Consider the following 12,914-nt stretch of genomic DNA (forward strand, 5'->3'; position numbering starts at 1 on the left):
AGAGAGAGAGAGAGAGAGAGAGAGAGAGAGAGAGAGAGAGAGAGAGAGAGAGAGAGAGAGAGAGAGAGAGAGAGAGAGAGAGAGAAAGAAAGAGGAGTAATTACAAACATTGGTGATTAAGCAAGGAAGAGAGTAATAGCTTCCCAAAGATGGCAGTGTTGTGAAGCGATTGCACGACTAAATACGTGACAAATCAGTCGGAAGCCGCCACGAGCGGCGCGTCTCGATTAAGAATGACGCACAAGCGATGTTGGACGCAATAGTTACAAATTTATAATGCGAAGAACTCGACTTACCGGGACTGCCGAGGAAGACGGACGAATAAAGCACGCCGCGACGCGCGTCGCTCGCCGCGCGTTGCGCGTCAGGTGGCGAACTCCACTCTCTACGCGGACACCATTTGCCTGAAACATAGAAATTTTTTCTCATTAGCATCACTACATCATAGGGTACACTCCTCCCGGTCATAACGCACACAATTCCTCGTCGCGATGCTCATCGCGTCACTAATGAACGCATTTCTAAAAAAGCGCGCCAATGAGTCTTTAGAGAAAAGGAATGAACGTTGCGAGAGAAGACCGTGTCCATAAATCTCCGCTTTTCCGACAAGTCAGAGTCGTTGACACGCTTTAAGTACATTACAGCGAAGAAAGTATCGGGTAGAGTTAGCGGCTTGAATAATGAAAAATTCCTCAATGGATTTGTCTCGAGATAATGTCCGTTCGCGAGTTACACGACGTCGCAATCAAAATACTGTGTAGGAAAATCTAGACGATAACACGAAATAGCCTGTTCTCGTGTAAAAATAGATGTTCCCGTATCGATCGCCGCACGGAAGCGTTATTATGCGAGAGCGCCACGGAGAAAAAGTATGCAGAAAAGGCCGATGTGGAGGAAGCAAAAGATTCGTGATCGTCGGCGTCACGACTTCGACCAACAGGGAGGTGGAGGGAGAGAGGGAGGGAGGGAGGAGAGAGAGAGAGAGAGAGAGAGAGAGAGAGAGAGAGAGAGAGAGAAAGAGATTCTATCGCGCTCTCGACCCTACACATGTGTATGTGTGTGCATGCGCCGTTAGCGGTGCTTTCGTTCTTTTTCCGTCGGACAACATGCGACGTGTTACCCCTGCGCGATTTACTCAGCCAAGAATAATCCTACAATTATACTGATTATAATAATTACTTAAAAGTGCAAGAGAACCACTTACGCTAAATCGCGTGGCACTCGCCCGACGATTACATTACCCAGCGTGATATTAATCAATGCCATCACGTGAGGCGATTGAACGGTAAACGTGGCGAACATAAGCGCAGCGCTCGCGTAAACGGAATACCTCGTGTCCCCGACGCCTTTTCCATCGCGCTGAAGATCCCGCGCGCGAACTGACATTTTCTGAACGCACATCTGCCATATTGGACGCCGTATCAGCGCCTTATCCAAATTTATTAGCTCGAAAGTAAAATACAAATACGAGTGAGGAAAGGAGGAAAGTGCACGATATGCCGAGACGAAGAATGTTCCTTACAAAACTTCGTTCGGAATTAACGGGAGAACAGCGATCTATTGTCCGCGCGTGTTCGCGCAGCGACGCGGATATTCCGGAATTTCTACCCTCCAACTGATTTATCAAGCCGAGAGAGGAGAGGCGCCGCCGCCGCCACCACTCGCGGCTGCAGTATTGCAATTTTCCAGATGCGAAAATAGGAAAGGTATCTACTTTATTTCCAGGGAGATCCCAGCTGAATGAGGATACACGGTAAGAAAGGGTGGCGCCGGGGGATAAGAGTAAGCCGCGGAGCGAAGTAATTTCACACGAGAGAGTAGGGTCTTGCTGGGTGAGAGGAGATCCCGCGGAGCTATAGTCTTATCTCGGAAATATAGCGGGCACATCCCCCTGCGAAAATTATATTCTCGGAAAGCAGAAAATTGCTTCGCTTCAGCCCGTTCTGCACGAGCGCGCGCGGCGCACCGGTATTATTAGGTTCTCGTAACGTTTTCCTTTTTTTTTTTTGCTTTTTTTTTCACATCGCCGATTGCGTGTCGCGTCGCGTCGCGTCGCGAAATACGACGCGCCCGGGGCGTTGATTTCGCAAAATCGCGTAATCGCGAACTACTCTCGTGGACTCCGCGGCGGCCGGTTAATCCCGGATATCATTTCGAAAGCCGCGTTCGATCGGGTGTAACCAACGCGCGCGCGCGCGCGCGCGCGCGAACTCCGAGCTAATGGATTTAAAAACGAATCCAACGATGCTGATTATAGTGTGCCGAGCGAGGCACGTTTAACTCTTTCTCTCTCTTTCTCTCTCTCGATGTTACGGTCACGGTACGTCCCGTCAGTTTCTGGTTAAACGAAATGACAGGGCTGCGCCGGTGATTCGAAAATAATGGTTATTCCGGCGCTAGGGACAGCTGGGATCGCGTTAATGACAAGAGATTAGCGTTCCGACACCTGACCCGCGAGCTAAACCACCGAGACGAACGAACAAACTCCTCTTCATCGATGTCGAGTGTACAAATCGTAGGAACGAGGGACCCGAGTTAAAATTTTCATCTTACCACAGTTGAAATTTTAGGCTTACTTCTGACTTGAACTCTCTAACGTTTGATTGTCTGACGTTATAAAGTATTATTATATGTTTAATACACATAGAAATCCCACATAACGCCTTCAAATGGCAGAAAATGCTACCTGTAGGTTCTGAAGAGGACCTCTAAAGTAAGATGAAAATTTCGGCTCAGATATTTTCAACATCAATTAAATGTTCCATTTAACGTCTACTTTAATACTCTGAGGCCTATATTGATCTTTTTTGATTCCATTTAAGCAGTTTTGCCGAGAAGCCCTATTTTAGTCCTCCAAGTAGCATTTTCTGCGTTTTCTGCTATTTAGAGGCGCTACGTAGCACTTATATTCCCACATGTATTAAACACACACTGATCTTTTAGAATATACAGATGTTTGAAAGTTCAGAAGTCGAAAGTAGGGACAAAATTTCTACTCGGGGAGGAGAAACGTGGCGAGACGAGGTGAGCGCGCGCGTACGTATCCCGGAGATGCAAGATTCCCTCCACTTGAACGTGGAATATCATTCGTCGCCGTGGAAGCCGTCTTTCCGCGCCGCGGATAAGTGAATAAACGATATATCTGGATTATTCAAAGTCATTTGCTCGCGTTGCCGACCCATTACGCACCGGCGAACCATACGTCACCGGCGTTCCGAAGTCCTCGGAGGCGCAGAGGACTTTGGATACCTGTAGAATCCTAGGGCGGAGGTGGGGCGGATGGATGGAGATTTATAGCCGCTAGGAGACAGGCTGTAATCATACACATCGCCCCGTCTCAACTCTGTAACTGTGATTTAGCGTGGGAATTCTAAAAAGTTGCGCAATTCCCAGCGTATTCTCAGCCGAATTCTCCGGATCGCGCGATACGCGGTTAATGTCGCATCGCGGTGACATTCGGTGACACTCACGAGAGAAAGAGAGAGAGAAAGAAAAAGCGCGTTGCGAGAAACGCGTCTAACACCTTTCTATTCTGACGAATACGTAACACGAGCTGTTCGAGTTATAAAGAATCCTCGTGGATGTAACATCGATTGAGCCTCAGCGGGTGGGTAATTAAAGAGAGGAATATATGATCAATAAAATTTCTTTGCCGCGGGCGCCTCGAATTTGAATTTGTAATGCGACGGTCCTAAATATACCGCAGGTCCTCTTTTTTACCCGTATCATATAATCGAGCTTGTAAACAAATGTAGATTAAACTCATGTCATAAATTATCCCGCGCCGCGGGTCGCTCCTGAAACATCGATACCGTCGATTTCACGTCCGCGGAGCGCGCGTCCTGTTTGGTAACGAGCCTGGGACGCTTCTCTTCGACGGAGATTTGTTAAACGCCATATCGAGTGAGACGTCCGCTCTGAATGATCACCGTGGCTAAATTGCGGGTTAACTTAGGTCTACGGGTTCGCGTGTTCGCGACAGTCATGCCACAGGGCCGAGTCATGTATCGGGCGAAACCGGAGAAGGAAGAGAAAGAGGAGGAGGAGGAGGAGTACGATCGGTGGGAGGTGGATGGACCGTGATACGACGAGCTCGTCATCTTCGCCAAATTCGTACGGCCACGCGCGACGCGAACTCCCGCTACGGCTTTATTTTTGCGCCCGACAGCAGCTGACGGTTATAAATTGGAATGTAATGCGGCTGGCACGCGACGGACGTCGCTCGCCTTTGTCTGCGTCGGCGGAGATCCTTCCATGACTAATTTGTTTCGACAAACAAAGCGAGTTCCTTGAACCGCGCGTCTCCTCCACTTTCGACGCTGCTGGAGGGCTTGTGATCGCGATATCGCGCGGTGTATCGTATAAATTTTTTTTTAAACACCCTCTATGGTTATCGAACGCCGTTCGATCGTGAGATGTTGTTAGTGAAAATTTTGATCGTCGTATAATTGTTTCATTGTCGCCGAACGATTTCGTACGATTTCGTACGATTGCCCTTTTTTGAGAGGTATTCTCAGATTGAAATGGAGATTTAGAGAGAGAGAGAGAGAGAGAGAGAGAGAGAGAGAGGAGAGAGAGAGAGAGAGAGAGAGAGCGAGAGAGTGAGCATCCTCTCAACGTCGCGCTATCCGGTTCTGCCTACCACCACGGCTCGTGGCGGATGTTATAGATAGGATATAGGCACGTACCCAATAACCCCATCACGTCGGGGATGCTTCCTCGGTATAAATAAATCAATATAACTCGCTTCCACCCTTAGACGCCGCCCTCTTTCGCCGTAAGGAAGTGACGTATGAGGCTCGCATCCTCAAGGCGAGGGTTGAGGAGGCCACCCTGTTATTTCACAGTTAGGCTCGTCCTCTCACTCTTCCCCTGGCTCTCTCAAGCATCCTCCTTCCTCGTCGTCTTCCACCATCCAGACCGACCTGTGCGTCCCTAGTGCCGCTTCCAAGCGCACACGAGTCCCACGGGAAGCTTTTGTCCTCGAGCTGTAAGCGACTTCCTGACAGGCCAAGTTTGCACCTGCTCTCCTTCTAGCTCGCTGTCTCTCTCTCTCTCTCTCTCTCTCTCTGTTTCTCTTCTGCTCTCTCCTATCCGGTATCTCTTTCGTTCGTTCGTTGTTTCGCGTCTTGCTCTCTCCTTCTCATTCTCTTTCTCTCACTGTCTTCCCTTCGCGAGCTCCGCCTAACCTTACGTTGCTCTGCACCACCACTGTCACCGCCACCACCACTTCTACCAGCACACCACCACCCACCGACGTTACCGGCGCGTAATTTATTCGGGATGGGTATCTTTTCTCTCTCTCTCTCTCTTTCTCTGCATCTCGTGCTTCCTCTCTCTATCTTCGACCGAAGGTAATCCGTAGATCAGTGCGCCGGATAAACCAGGCGTGTCGTTACGTACGTTTGTCGAAATTATTTTCGAATAAACCCCGCCGCGTCGACACCTCGAATTCACTTATCTTAATTAAAATTATTCTGACCCTCAGCGCGAAGCGAATCGAACGTTTGCGCGAATAATACGATTTACGGTAATAATCGACGATAGACCGACTCGCTTAAGTGGCAGCGTTTATGGCACACTCCTCTTTGTGGAAGATGCAAGGAGATTACTCGTTATAAGGATGTTTGCACGCGATTATCGCGTCGCGAGATGATCCAATCGTCGGATCGTGTCGTTGGTGATGAACGTACCAACACATTCGTAAAGTATGAAATACTGTTCTGAAATTTCTGAAACGGCATTCTCTTGTAGCTCGAGAAACGGGCGTGCAAAGGCGAAAGACGATGTTAAATCTTGTATGATCGACTCGTTCATCGATTGAGACTCGATCGCGAAATATAAGCAAAAACGTTGCTTCGAGATCTGTTGACGGTATCATAACGTCACTCGCATTTCCCGTTTACGAGTACAGAAGAATCTCTCTCCGTGGCGAGTAAAGGGCAACGGGCGGAGGTCCGCGTTCGCTGATGTCGGGGATGCTGGGTGATTAATGACGCCCGATAGACGTAATTTGTTGCGGCTTGCAAACTCACCGTCTCTCGGCGCGTCTTTCAAATTCAAATTATTGATAAACAGGAGGACGACAGCGCCTGTAACAGCCGGCACGTGGAAGGAGAAGAAAGGGGGAAGGGGGAATGCTGTCAAACATAGCGGGGACGACTTCACTAAACGCCAACAACGGTACGGTAATTAATTTCGAGCGATGCGGTTTTCGTTATCTCGAGAGTCCGGGATTCACCGCGATCGTATCTCATCCACCAAGCGTGGAGAAAATTCCTGTGCACGTGGCGGAAAGAGAAAAGAAGAAGAGCTTGTAACGGACGCGCGATAAACGTGGCCCAAGGTTTATACTGCCGTCGTAAAATCATACGCGAGTATTGAACAAAGTTGCCGCCCGGCTCGGCGTTATCGCGACGAGTGTAATTACTACAATCTCGCGGATAATAACGCGTCGCCACTTATTCCCCTCGGCCGGTCAGGATCGTCACGGTGGAGAAGGCAACAAAAAATAGTCGGGGCATCTGAATAATACGATCGAATTGAAACACAATGTGGCCGTATTATCGGTCGCACATTATCTGGCTCACGAGGAAAGGTATGATTCTTATTAGCCGGAATAAAGATAAGAGAGCGATACCGCGCTCGTTTTAACGGTCGTGCCGCTAAGTGTGAGTGCGCGCGCGAGTTTCTCCGTCGTTGCGGTCGCGACGTGTCGTTTCGCGGCGAACGGATGCGCGATTACCATTAAACGCGTAATGGCAAGAAACGGCATAATGGAAACGGTCGAAGGGCCGCTGGTCAACCGGCGATAAGATCGAACAAAGGTGTTAACGTAACTCAACGGCGACAGCTGAGAGCACCGGGCTCTGCGGCTATACGCGCGCGTCATACTCATTCGCCGTACGCGACTGTCTTCCGTGCACACACACCTCCGCTTCCTCCATAAAACGCACATTCACAATTAACACTCGCTTCGCCCGCGACAGCCGAATTTACGCTGGCACTTAGCGCGTACCGGCGATCGCCTCTCGCTCGCATTTCAAATCCTTATCGTGCGACACCTTTGTCCAACTTTTGCGCGCGTGCAAGAGAGAGAAAGAGAGAGAGGGGTAAAGGTAATTTTTTCGAGACACAAAAGCACATTAGCAACTTCTGAGAATTGTCGGCAGGAACACGACCAATTAAGAAAGTATGAAGAAGTACACGTTCACTGTACTCTATATGTGATGGATAAATTAAGGGACTGACAATTTTCCCGAAAGCATAATTTCTCTTGACACAGTTCAATGCCCCAGGTTGAGCGGGCTTAAATTCCATTAGTTTCCATATAGATCCAATTCTGTAGTCGAGTGCGCGTCGAATTTTTAAACGCACTGTGGAGTTCCAATTAGTCGAGTCGATATTCGCTGATTATCATTTCGACGCGTCGACTAATGGCATCGCGTTTGCTCGCACGGCCGACCGTACTTTGTGGCTCTACAGGCCGTAATACGATAAAAATTACTATCGATCTCGCGGCGCGGGTGCCTGCATTAATATCATAAATCGAACGCTTAATCTTCCGACGGGCGAAGTCGAAGCAATAACGCTCCGCCTCGCCGCGGACTTCACAGTCGTGAAAGTAGATGCATCGTCGATACCTGAATGTTGCAAGGAATGCATTATTAAAGCAACAGCGTTTAATCGAAATTCTCAGTATTTGATATGTTTCTCCCCTCTCCCCTTCTCTCTTTCTCTCTCATTGTCTGTTTTTTCCTCTGTTTGTCTGTCTCTCTCGCTCCGCATAACGGTGTAATGTACGTTCTACCCGCGATTCAAGGATCGCGAGAACAAGGAACGTCGTCGCGATGATGAGATACGATACGATCAAGCGCGAGAGGATCTCCGCGGCATCAAAAGAGAGTCTATCCTACCGCGATTTATCTTGGCGAAATTGTGAGCGCGTAGTTGGCACCTGATGCCCACGAGGATACAGTTAGATTTATGGAGCCGCGCAGAGTTTGCGAGGTACCGTGGTAGTAGCGGTGACGGCGCGACGCGCGGAGGGGACACGACGACAAGCGAGTCGGAGTCGAGTCTCGGCTAGGTAGATAGGTAGGTAGGTAGGTAGGTAGGTAGGTAGGTAGATGGGTGGGTGAGTGGGTGGGTGGTGTATGTACGGTTAGAAATCACGGCGAGTGACGTCACCGCATGACTCGTGACACGCGCCAGTTTAATTAGCGCTACAATGCCGAATCCGCGCGTGCATGGTGCACGCCCGGAAGGTGGAAACCGAGCAGCAGGCTCGTCGGCGAGGTCGACGCGGCGGGCGACGAGGAGCCCGGGGGTAAACCGCCGCCGCCGCACCGCGGTGCCCTGTTCCGAGTCGCGCGGACCTCCTCTCTTTCTGGCACTCTGCCTGCCGACCTCCGACCCGCCCCCGGGGGCCCCGGGACCACGTTCTCCGAATTACCGGTCCCGTCGCTGCAACAGCGCTGCACTTAGCGTAAATTCACGGCGAATCGACGGCGCTTGACGTCCCCTTTCCCCAACCTCCTCCTCTCCCTCCTCTCGCCTGCCCCTTTCCAGCCCTACCAGCTCCGCGGAACGATCGCGCCGTCTATATATACGTCGATTGGTACGGGAGACGTTTCTCCTACCGTTACGGCTAAGTCCAGGATTAACGATACGTAGAAACAGATACGAGAATGCGGCGAAACCGTCGATAATTTGTCGAGGTTTCGACGGGAGAACGAGCGATGCGCCTAGTAGCGGTATTTCTTAGCGCGTTAGCGATATTTTTGCGTCGCCGGCCTTTGACTTGTTAAGAGCCACGGCGCAACTATAGCGATGGGACACGACTTGCATTACCGTTTATTCCAGTCGATACTTCATGACGATTGAGATATCTGCAAATATACTACCGACGCGGATGCACACACAATTCCGCTCTTAGGAAACTCGTAGGTGTCGCGTGGTTTAACCTTTAGGCGCGCGCGCGCGCTCTAACGCGAAACAAACGGACGTGAATATCTTGACACTCTGGACGGCATTAGATATAATAGGAATATCGCGTTCAATGTCACCGCGAGACGTTAATTATACATGCGCGACGGGAATACGCGCCAGTGACAACTTTACGCGACGATGACGTCGAGGCGTGCCTTCGGATTTCATCGGTCGCGTTTCGTGCTTCGCGCATTCGATCGTTTGTACGGCTAATCTATGCAAAGTCAACAATCATGCATGCAACGCGTAGAGAGTTGAAACGGCCATAGGCGGAAGAGAACGACAAACGGTCGATAAAGTCCTGATAGCGAGGCGACGACGAAGCGATACTACGAGAACGAGGAGTCGCCTTTTTTGTCCCCTCTCTGCATCTATTCCTCTGCCCCTCCCCCCCCCTCTCTCTCTCTCTCTCTCTCTCTCTCTCTCTCTCTCTCTTGTACCGCGTACACTTCGCGAGGTCGTAAGTCGCGTGAGCGCGTATGCGTGCATGTGTCGCGCGGCCCGGCACGACATACGGGACCGAGATAGGAGAGATTTAAAATGTTGCGGCAGGTCGGGAGGACTAAATGATGATAAACTATCTCGGCAGTCCCGGTAGGCTGACCCTGCACGACGACTTGAATTACGGCCGTAAAACAAAACTACCCGATGCCGGCCGCGCGCTCGACAAGACGAAAGACGTATCTGTATCGAAACGCGCGGAACTCGCGCCGCAAATCTCGTCCCCATCGATATTTTCGCACCGCGACGACTGTGATAATAATCACTCTCTGTTTATGCATACTCTGTTTACGTGAACGTATGTATCACGATAAAAGTGCATTGCGATTTCTCACAGTGAGAGATTACAGTGATTACAGTGAGGAAAAAAGTATGGAAGAAAGGAAAATTCAATGGGTATGTAATAATAGCGCATTTGCTTTTATACAAATGTAAAATACTTTTCAAATAAGAAAATATACATCTTTTCTTAGAACCTTAATTTTTCATGAAAGAAATTGTTTATTCTATTTAAATTAAAGGAATTTAGATTTCAATAATTATACTATTAATATTCAATTTTTTTATTTCATCAAAAAAGTATTTTTTAGATTTTTTCTCTCACAGTGTATATTCACTCTCTCAGAGTGAACTAGCGAGAATGTTCTTGACTGAATCAGTGAAAGGAGCATTTCACTCGACAATCAGTGAATATTCACTGATCTTCAGTGGAAATACTCCTACTTCACTGCTCCATCTTATATCTCAGCGATTTTGATCAGTGAAAGTAAGATTTCGCTGCAACATCTGTGCACAAATTCGTCATAGGTGTGCTGTGCCAAATGCAATGAAATTAACGGCTTCCATCCGATTTGTACACAATCATACTGTCTGTGTTCGCAAACTGTAATCAATAATAGGAGCAGTCGCTGCTTTTAATAAACAAGCGACATTCTTTCAGCGAAATCTTATGATGCAGTGATACAACTCTAACTGAACCACCGAGTATAGCACGTTTCAGTGCATAATACACTGATTGTACTTTGAGCACTGTGCCACTTGGCGAGTCATATTCATTGTCATTGCACTTTCTGCCCGATAATCCTTAACACGCTTCGCGATCTCTCCTCCTGGATACCTATGTGAGCTCGACGCACTTAAAAATCGCGCGCGGTGCGTTCGCTCAACCAGATCGTAATACGATCCGATGCATTACGACGTACGACGTGAAAGCGTGTAGAACGAACGAAAAAAAAGTAGAAGAAGAAAAAGGAGAAGGAGAGAACACTTAAAAGCATCCACCCCGTACAACAACGGCAACGGCGGCGAAAGTATTCGCTTATAGAGACCTTAATGCGCTTCGACGTGTAATATACCGCGTGGACTGAAGGGAACGCATAAATTCGGTGCGCGGCAGTGGAGTTAAATCCCGCCGACTCCGCCCGACTTATTCCGGAGGTCACGCTTTCCTAAACGCACGGCGGCGATCCCGCGTCGTAAAAACGCGAGACCGAACGGCCGCTCTGTCGCGACTTTCCTGCCAGGCTACGCCCGCACGAATTTCGCTTCGCTCCACACTGCTCGCCTGTGTGCCGCCCCGCCGTACCCCTTTCCGCGTTGGTCCCTCTCCACCGGCGTTCCCTCTGCTAACCTCGCCTCCCGGCCGCCGCCGCAGCCGGGATTATTAATTCCCTCGTTAAAATCCGACCCGCGGCGTCGCCACGGCTTGTTATTTACGAACGAAAATTGTAAATATGAGCGGGCGGTGCGTGCGTATCGACGCGCGACCACTCCCGCGGCCGCGGGCAATTAATAATCGCATCGGAGCTAATTAAATCCGGAAAACATGCAAATGCACTGTTTATATTTCAAAGCGACGGTCGATCGAGTGCAACGACGTATAGGGTAGGAGGGGCGGCTCTCTTTCTCTCTCTTGCCCTCTCTCTCTCTCTCTCTCTCTCTCTCTTTCGGTTTGCTTGTTCGTTTGTCCGAATTGGCGTTGGGCACAAGAGCGAGAGGGACCGCCCAGGGGATTCAAATTACAAATTGTCCATAAAAATGCATAAAACACGATCGCGCTCTATTAATTACCGTTTTACAGGCGCACGCTCTGCGCGCATTAATGCGAGCGGGTCGGGGAAGGCGCGAGAGAACGATCGCGAATTGCACGAATACACGAACAGCTCGCGAACATGGCAAAACGGACATTTTGATTGAGAAAACGGTTATCTCGATAAAGGCGGACAGTGTCGCGGTGTGCGGGCAGGAGAGGGCCCGCTTAATCGAAATTACCGCTACACGAGTCGTGTACTTACGATAACGAGCATTCGGGGGGTATCGGGATCATCGTGGGCTCCGCTTTGGGATCTGGAAACGATCATCCGCCGAAAGAGCGTACGGACGCCAGTGAGGGACACGGTTGAAACTGTTCAAACGGGCCTTGCTCGTGCTGCCAGCTAACGAGCGGCGCGACAAGCCCCGGAGACGCCGACAGCTGGCAGCGCCGCGCGACGGTGCCTCCGCGAACCGCGGCTTCGCGCTCTTCGTCCTTCTTCCTCGCGACGCGACGGATCGCAACTACGCGGGCTGGTGCACACTTGAATCCACACGCATATGGCGGGAACGACGGCGACGGATGTAAGAGCGGTGAAGGAAAGGACGAACGCGCGAAAAGGATACGAGAGAGACACGATGCAGCACTGCGGCGGGACCAGGTAAGTTTCCTCCGCGAGAGGAAGAGGGAAAAAGACGACGCAGCTGACCCCGCTGTTTCTTTCCCAACTTCCCTTTTTTCTTCCTTGTCGAGTAATTACGTCGTTAAGCGCGAGGCAATTAAGACGCAAGAAATCGAGCAACAATCACATTTACGGGGCTGCCGCTTCGCTACGGTGTATTGATCCACGACGGTGGCCCCGGGGGGAGACGGGAGGGTAGGAAAGAGAGGAAAGAGCGAGCCCGTCGGTCGAGCGAAGTGGAAAGAGAAAGGGAAGACAGAGACGCGCGAGAGAGAAAGAGAGAGACAGAGAGAGGGGAGAGAGGAGGCACCCAACAAAAAGAGCGCCGACGTTTTGTTGGAATCGAAGTGCTTGCGCGCCGCGTCGATGCCGGGATTTTTCCGAGCGTGGCGCGGCAAGAACGCCGTTCGACAAAACAACCGGCGGACGTAGCAACTGCCTCCGCGACGACGCGGAAGTCGCTGCCTGCTTGGACATTGACGGTCGAGACCGAAATTTATGTCTCGCGTCGCGTTTGGATTCCGTCGCGAGGTTCTATCGTGACGTCGACTGCGAGGGACATTATCGGAGCGCGCGCGCGCGCGCGCGCAACATTGAGAAACCGGATATTACAAACTTTCCTCGCTCAGGCAATAAGAGATTATTTATAGTCTAATGAGTGAACCGGTTAATCGTCGTCATACTCGTATGCGGTAGTTCGCTCTGAAA

The 12,914-nt window shown here is 50.2% G+C and overlaps 1 protein-coding gene across 4 annotated transcripts in view; it reads right to left on the reverse strand.

The window, feature by feature from the left end:
• Positions 1 to 12,914, reverse strand: part of LOC116844593 (homeobox protein homothorax) — a 550,706-nt gene that overhangs the window by 237,100 nt on the left and 300,692 nt on the right. For all 4 annotated transcript variants that reach the window (XM_032816349.1, XM_032816350.1, XM_032816348.1 and 1 more), the window contains exon 9: positions 297 to 404. In XM_032816349.1, coding sequence (XP_032672240.1) covers positions 297 to 404 — 108 coding nt within the window. The remainder of the gene's footprint in view (positions 1 to 296; positions 405 to 12,914) is intronic.

This window comes from Odontomachus brunneus, unplaced genomic scaffold (assembly GCF_010583005.1).
Source record: "Odontomachus brunneus isolate Ranch 3 - 2012 unplaced genomic scaffold, Obru_v1 Obru_scaffold_043, whole genome shotgun sequence".
Classification (NCBI taxonomy): Eukaryota; Metazoa; Arthropoda; class Insecta; order Hymenoptera; family Formicidae; genus Odontomachus; species Odontomachus brunneus.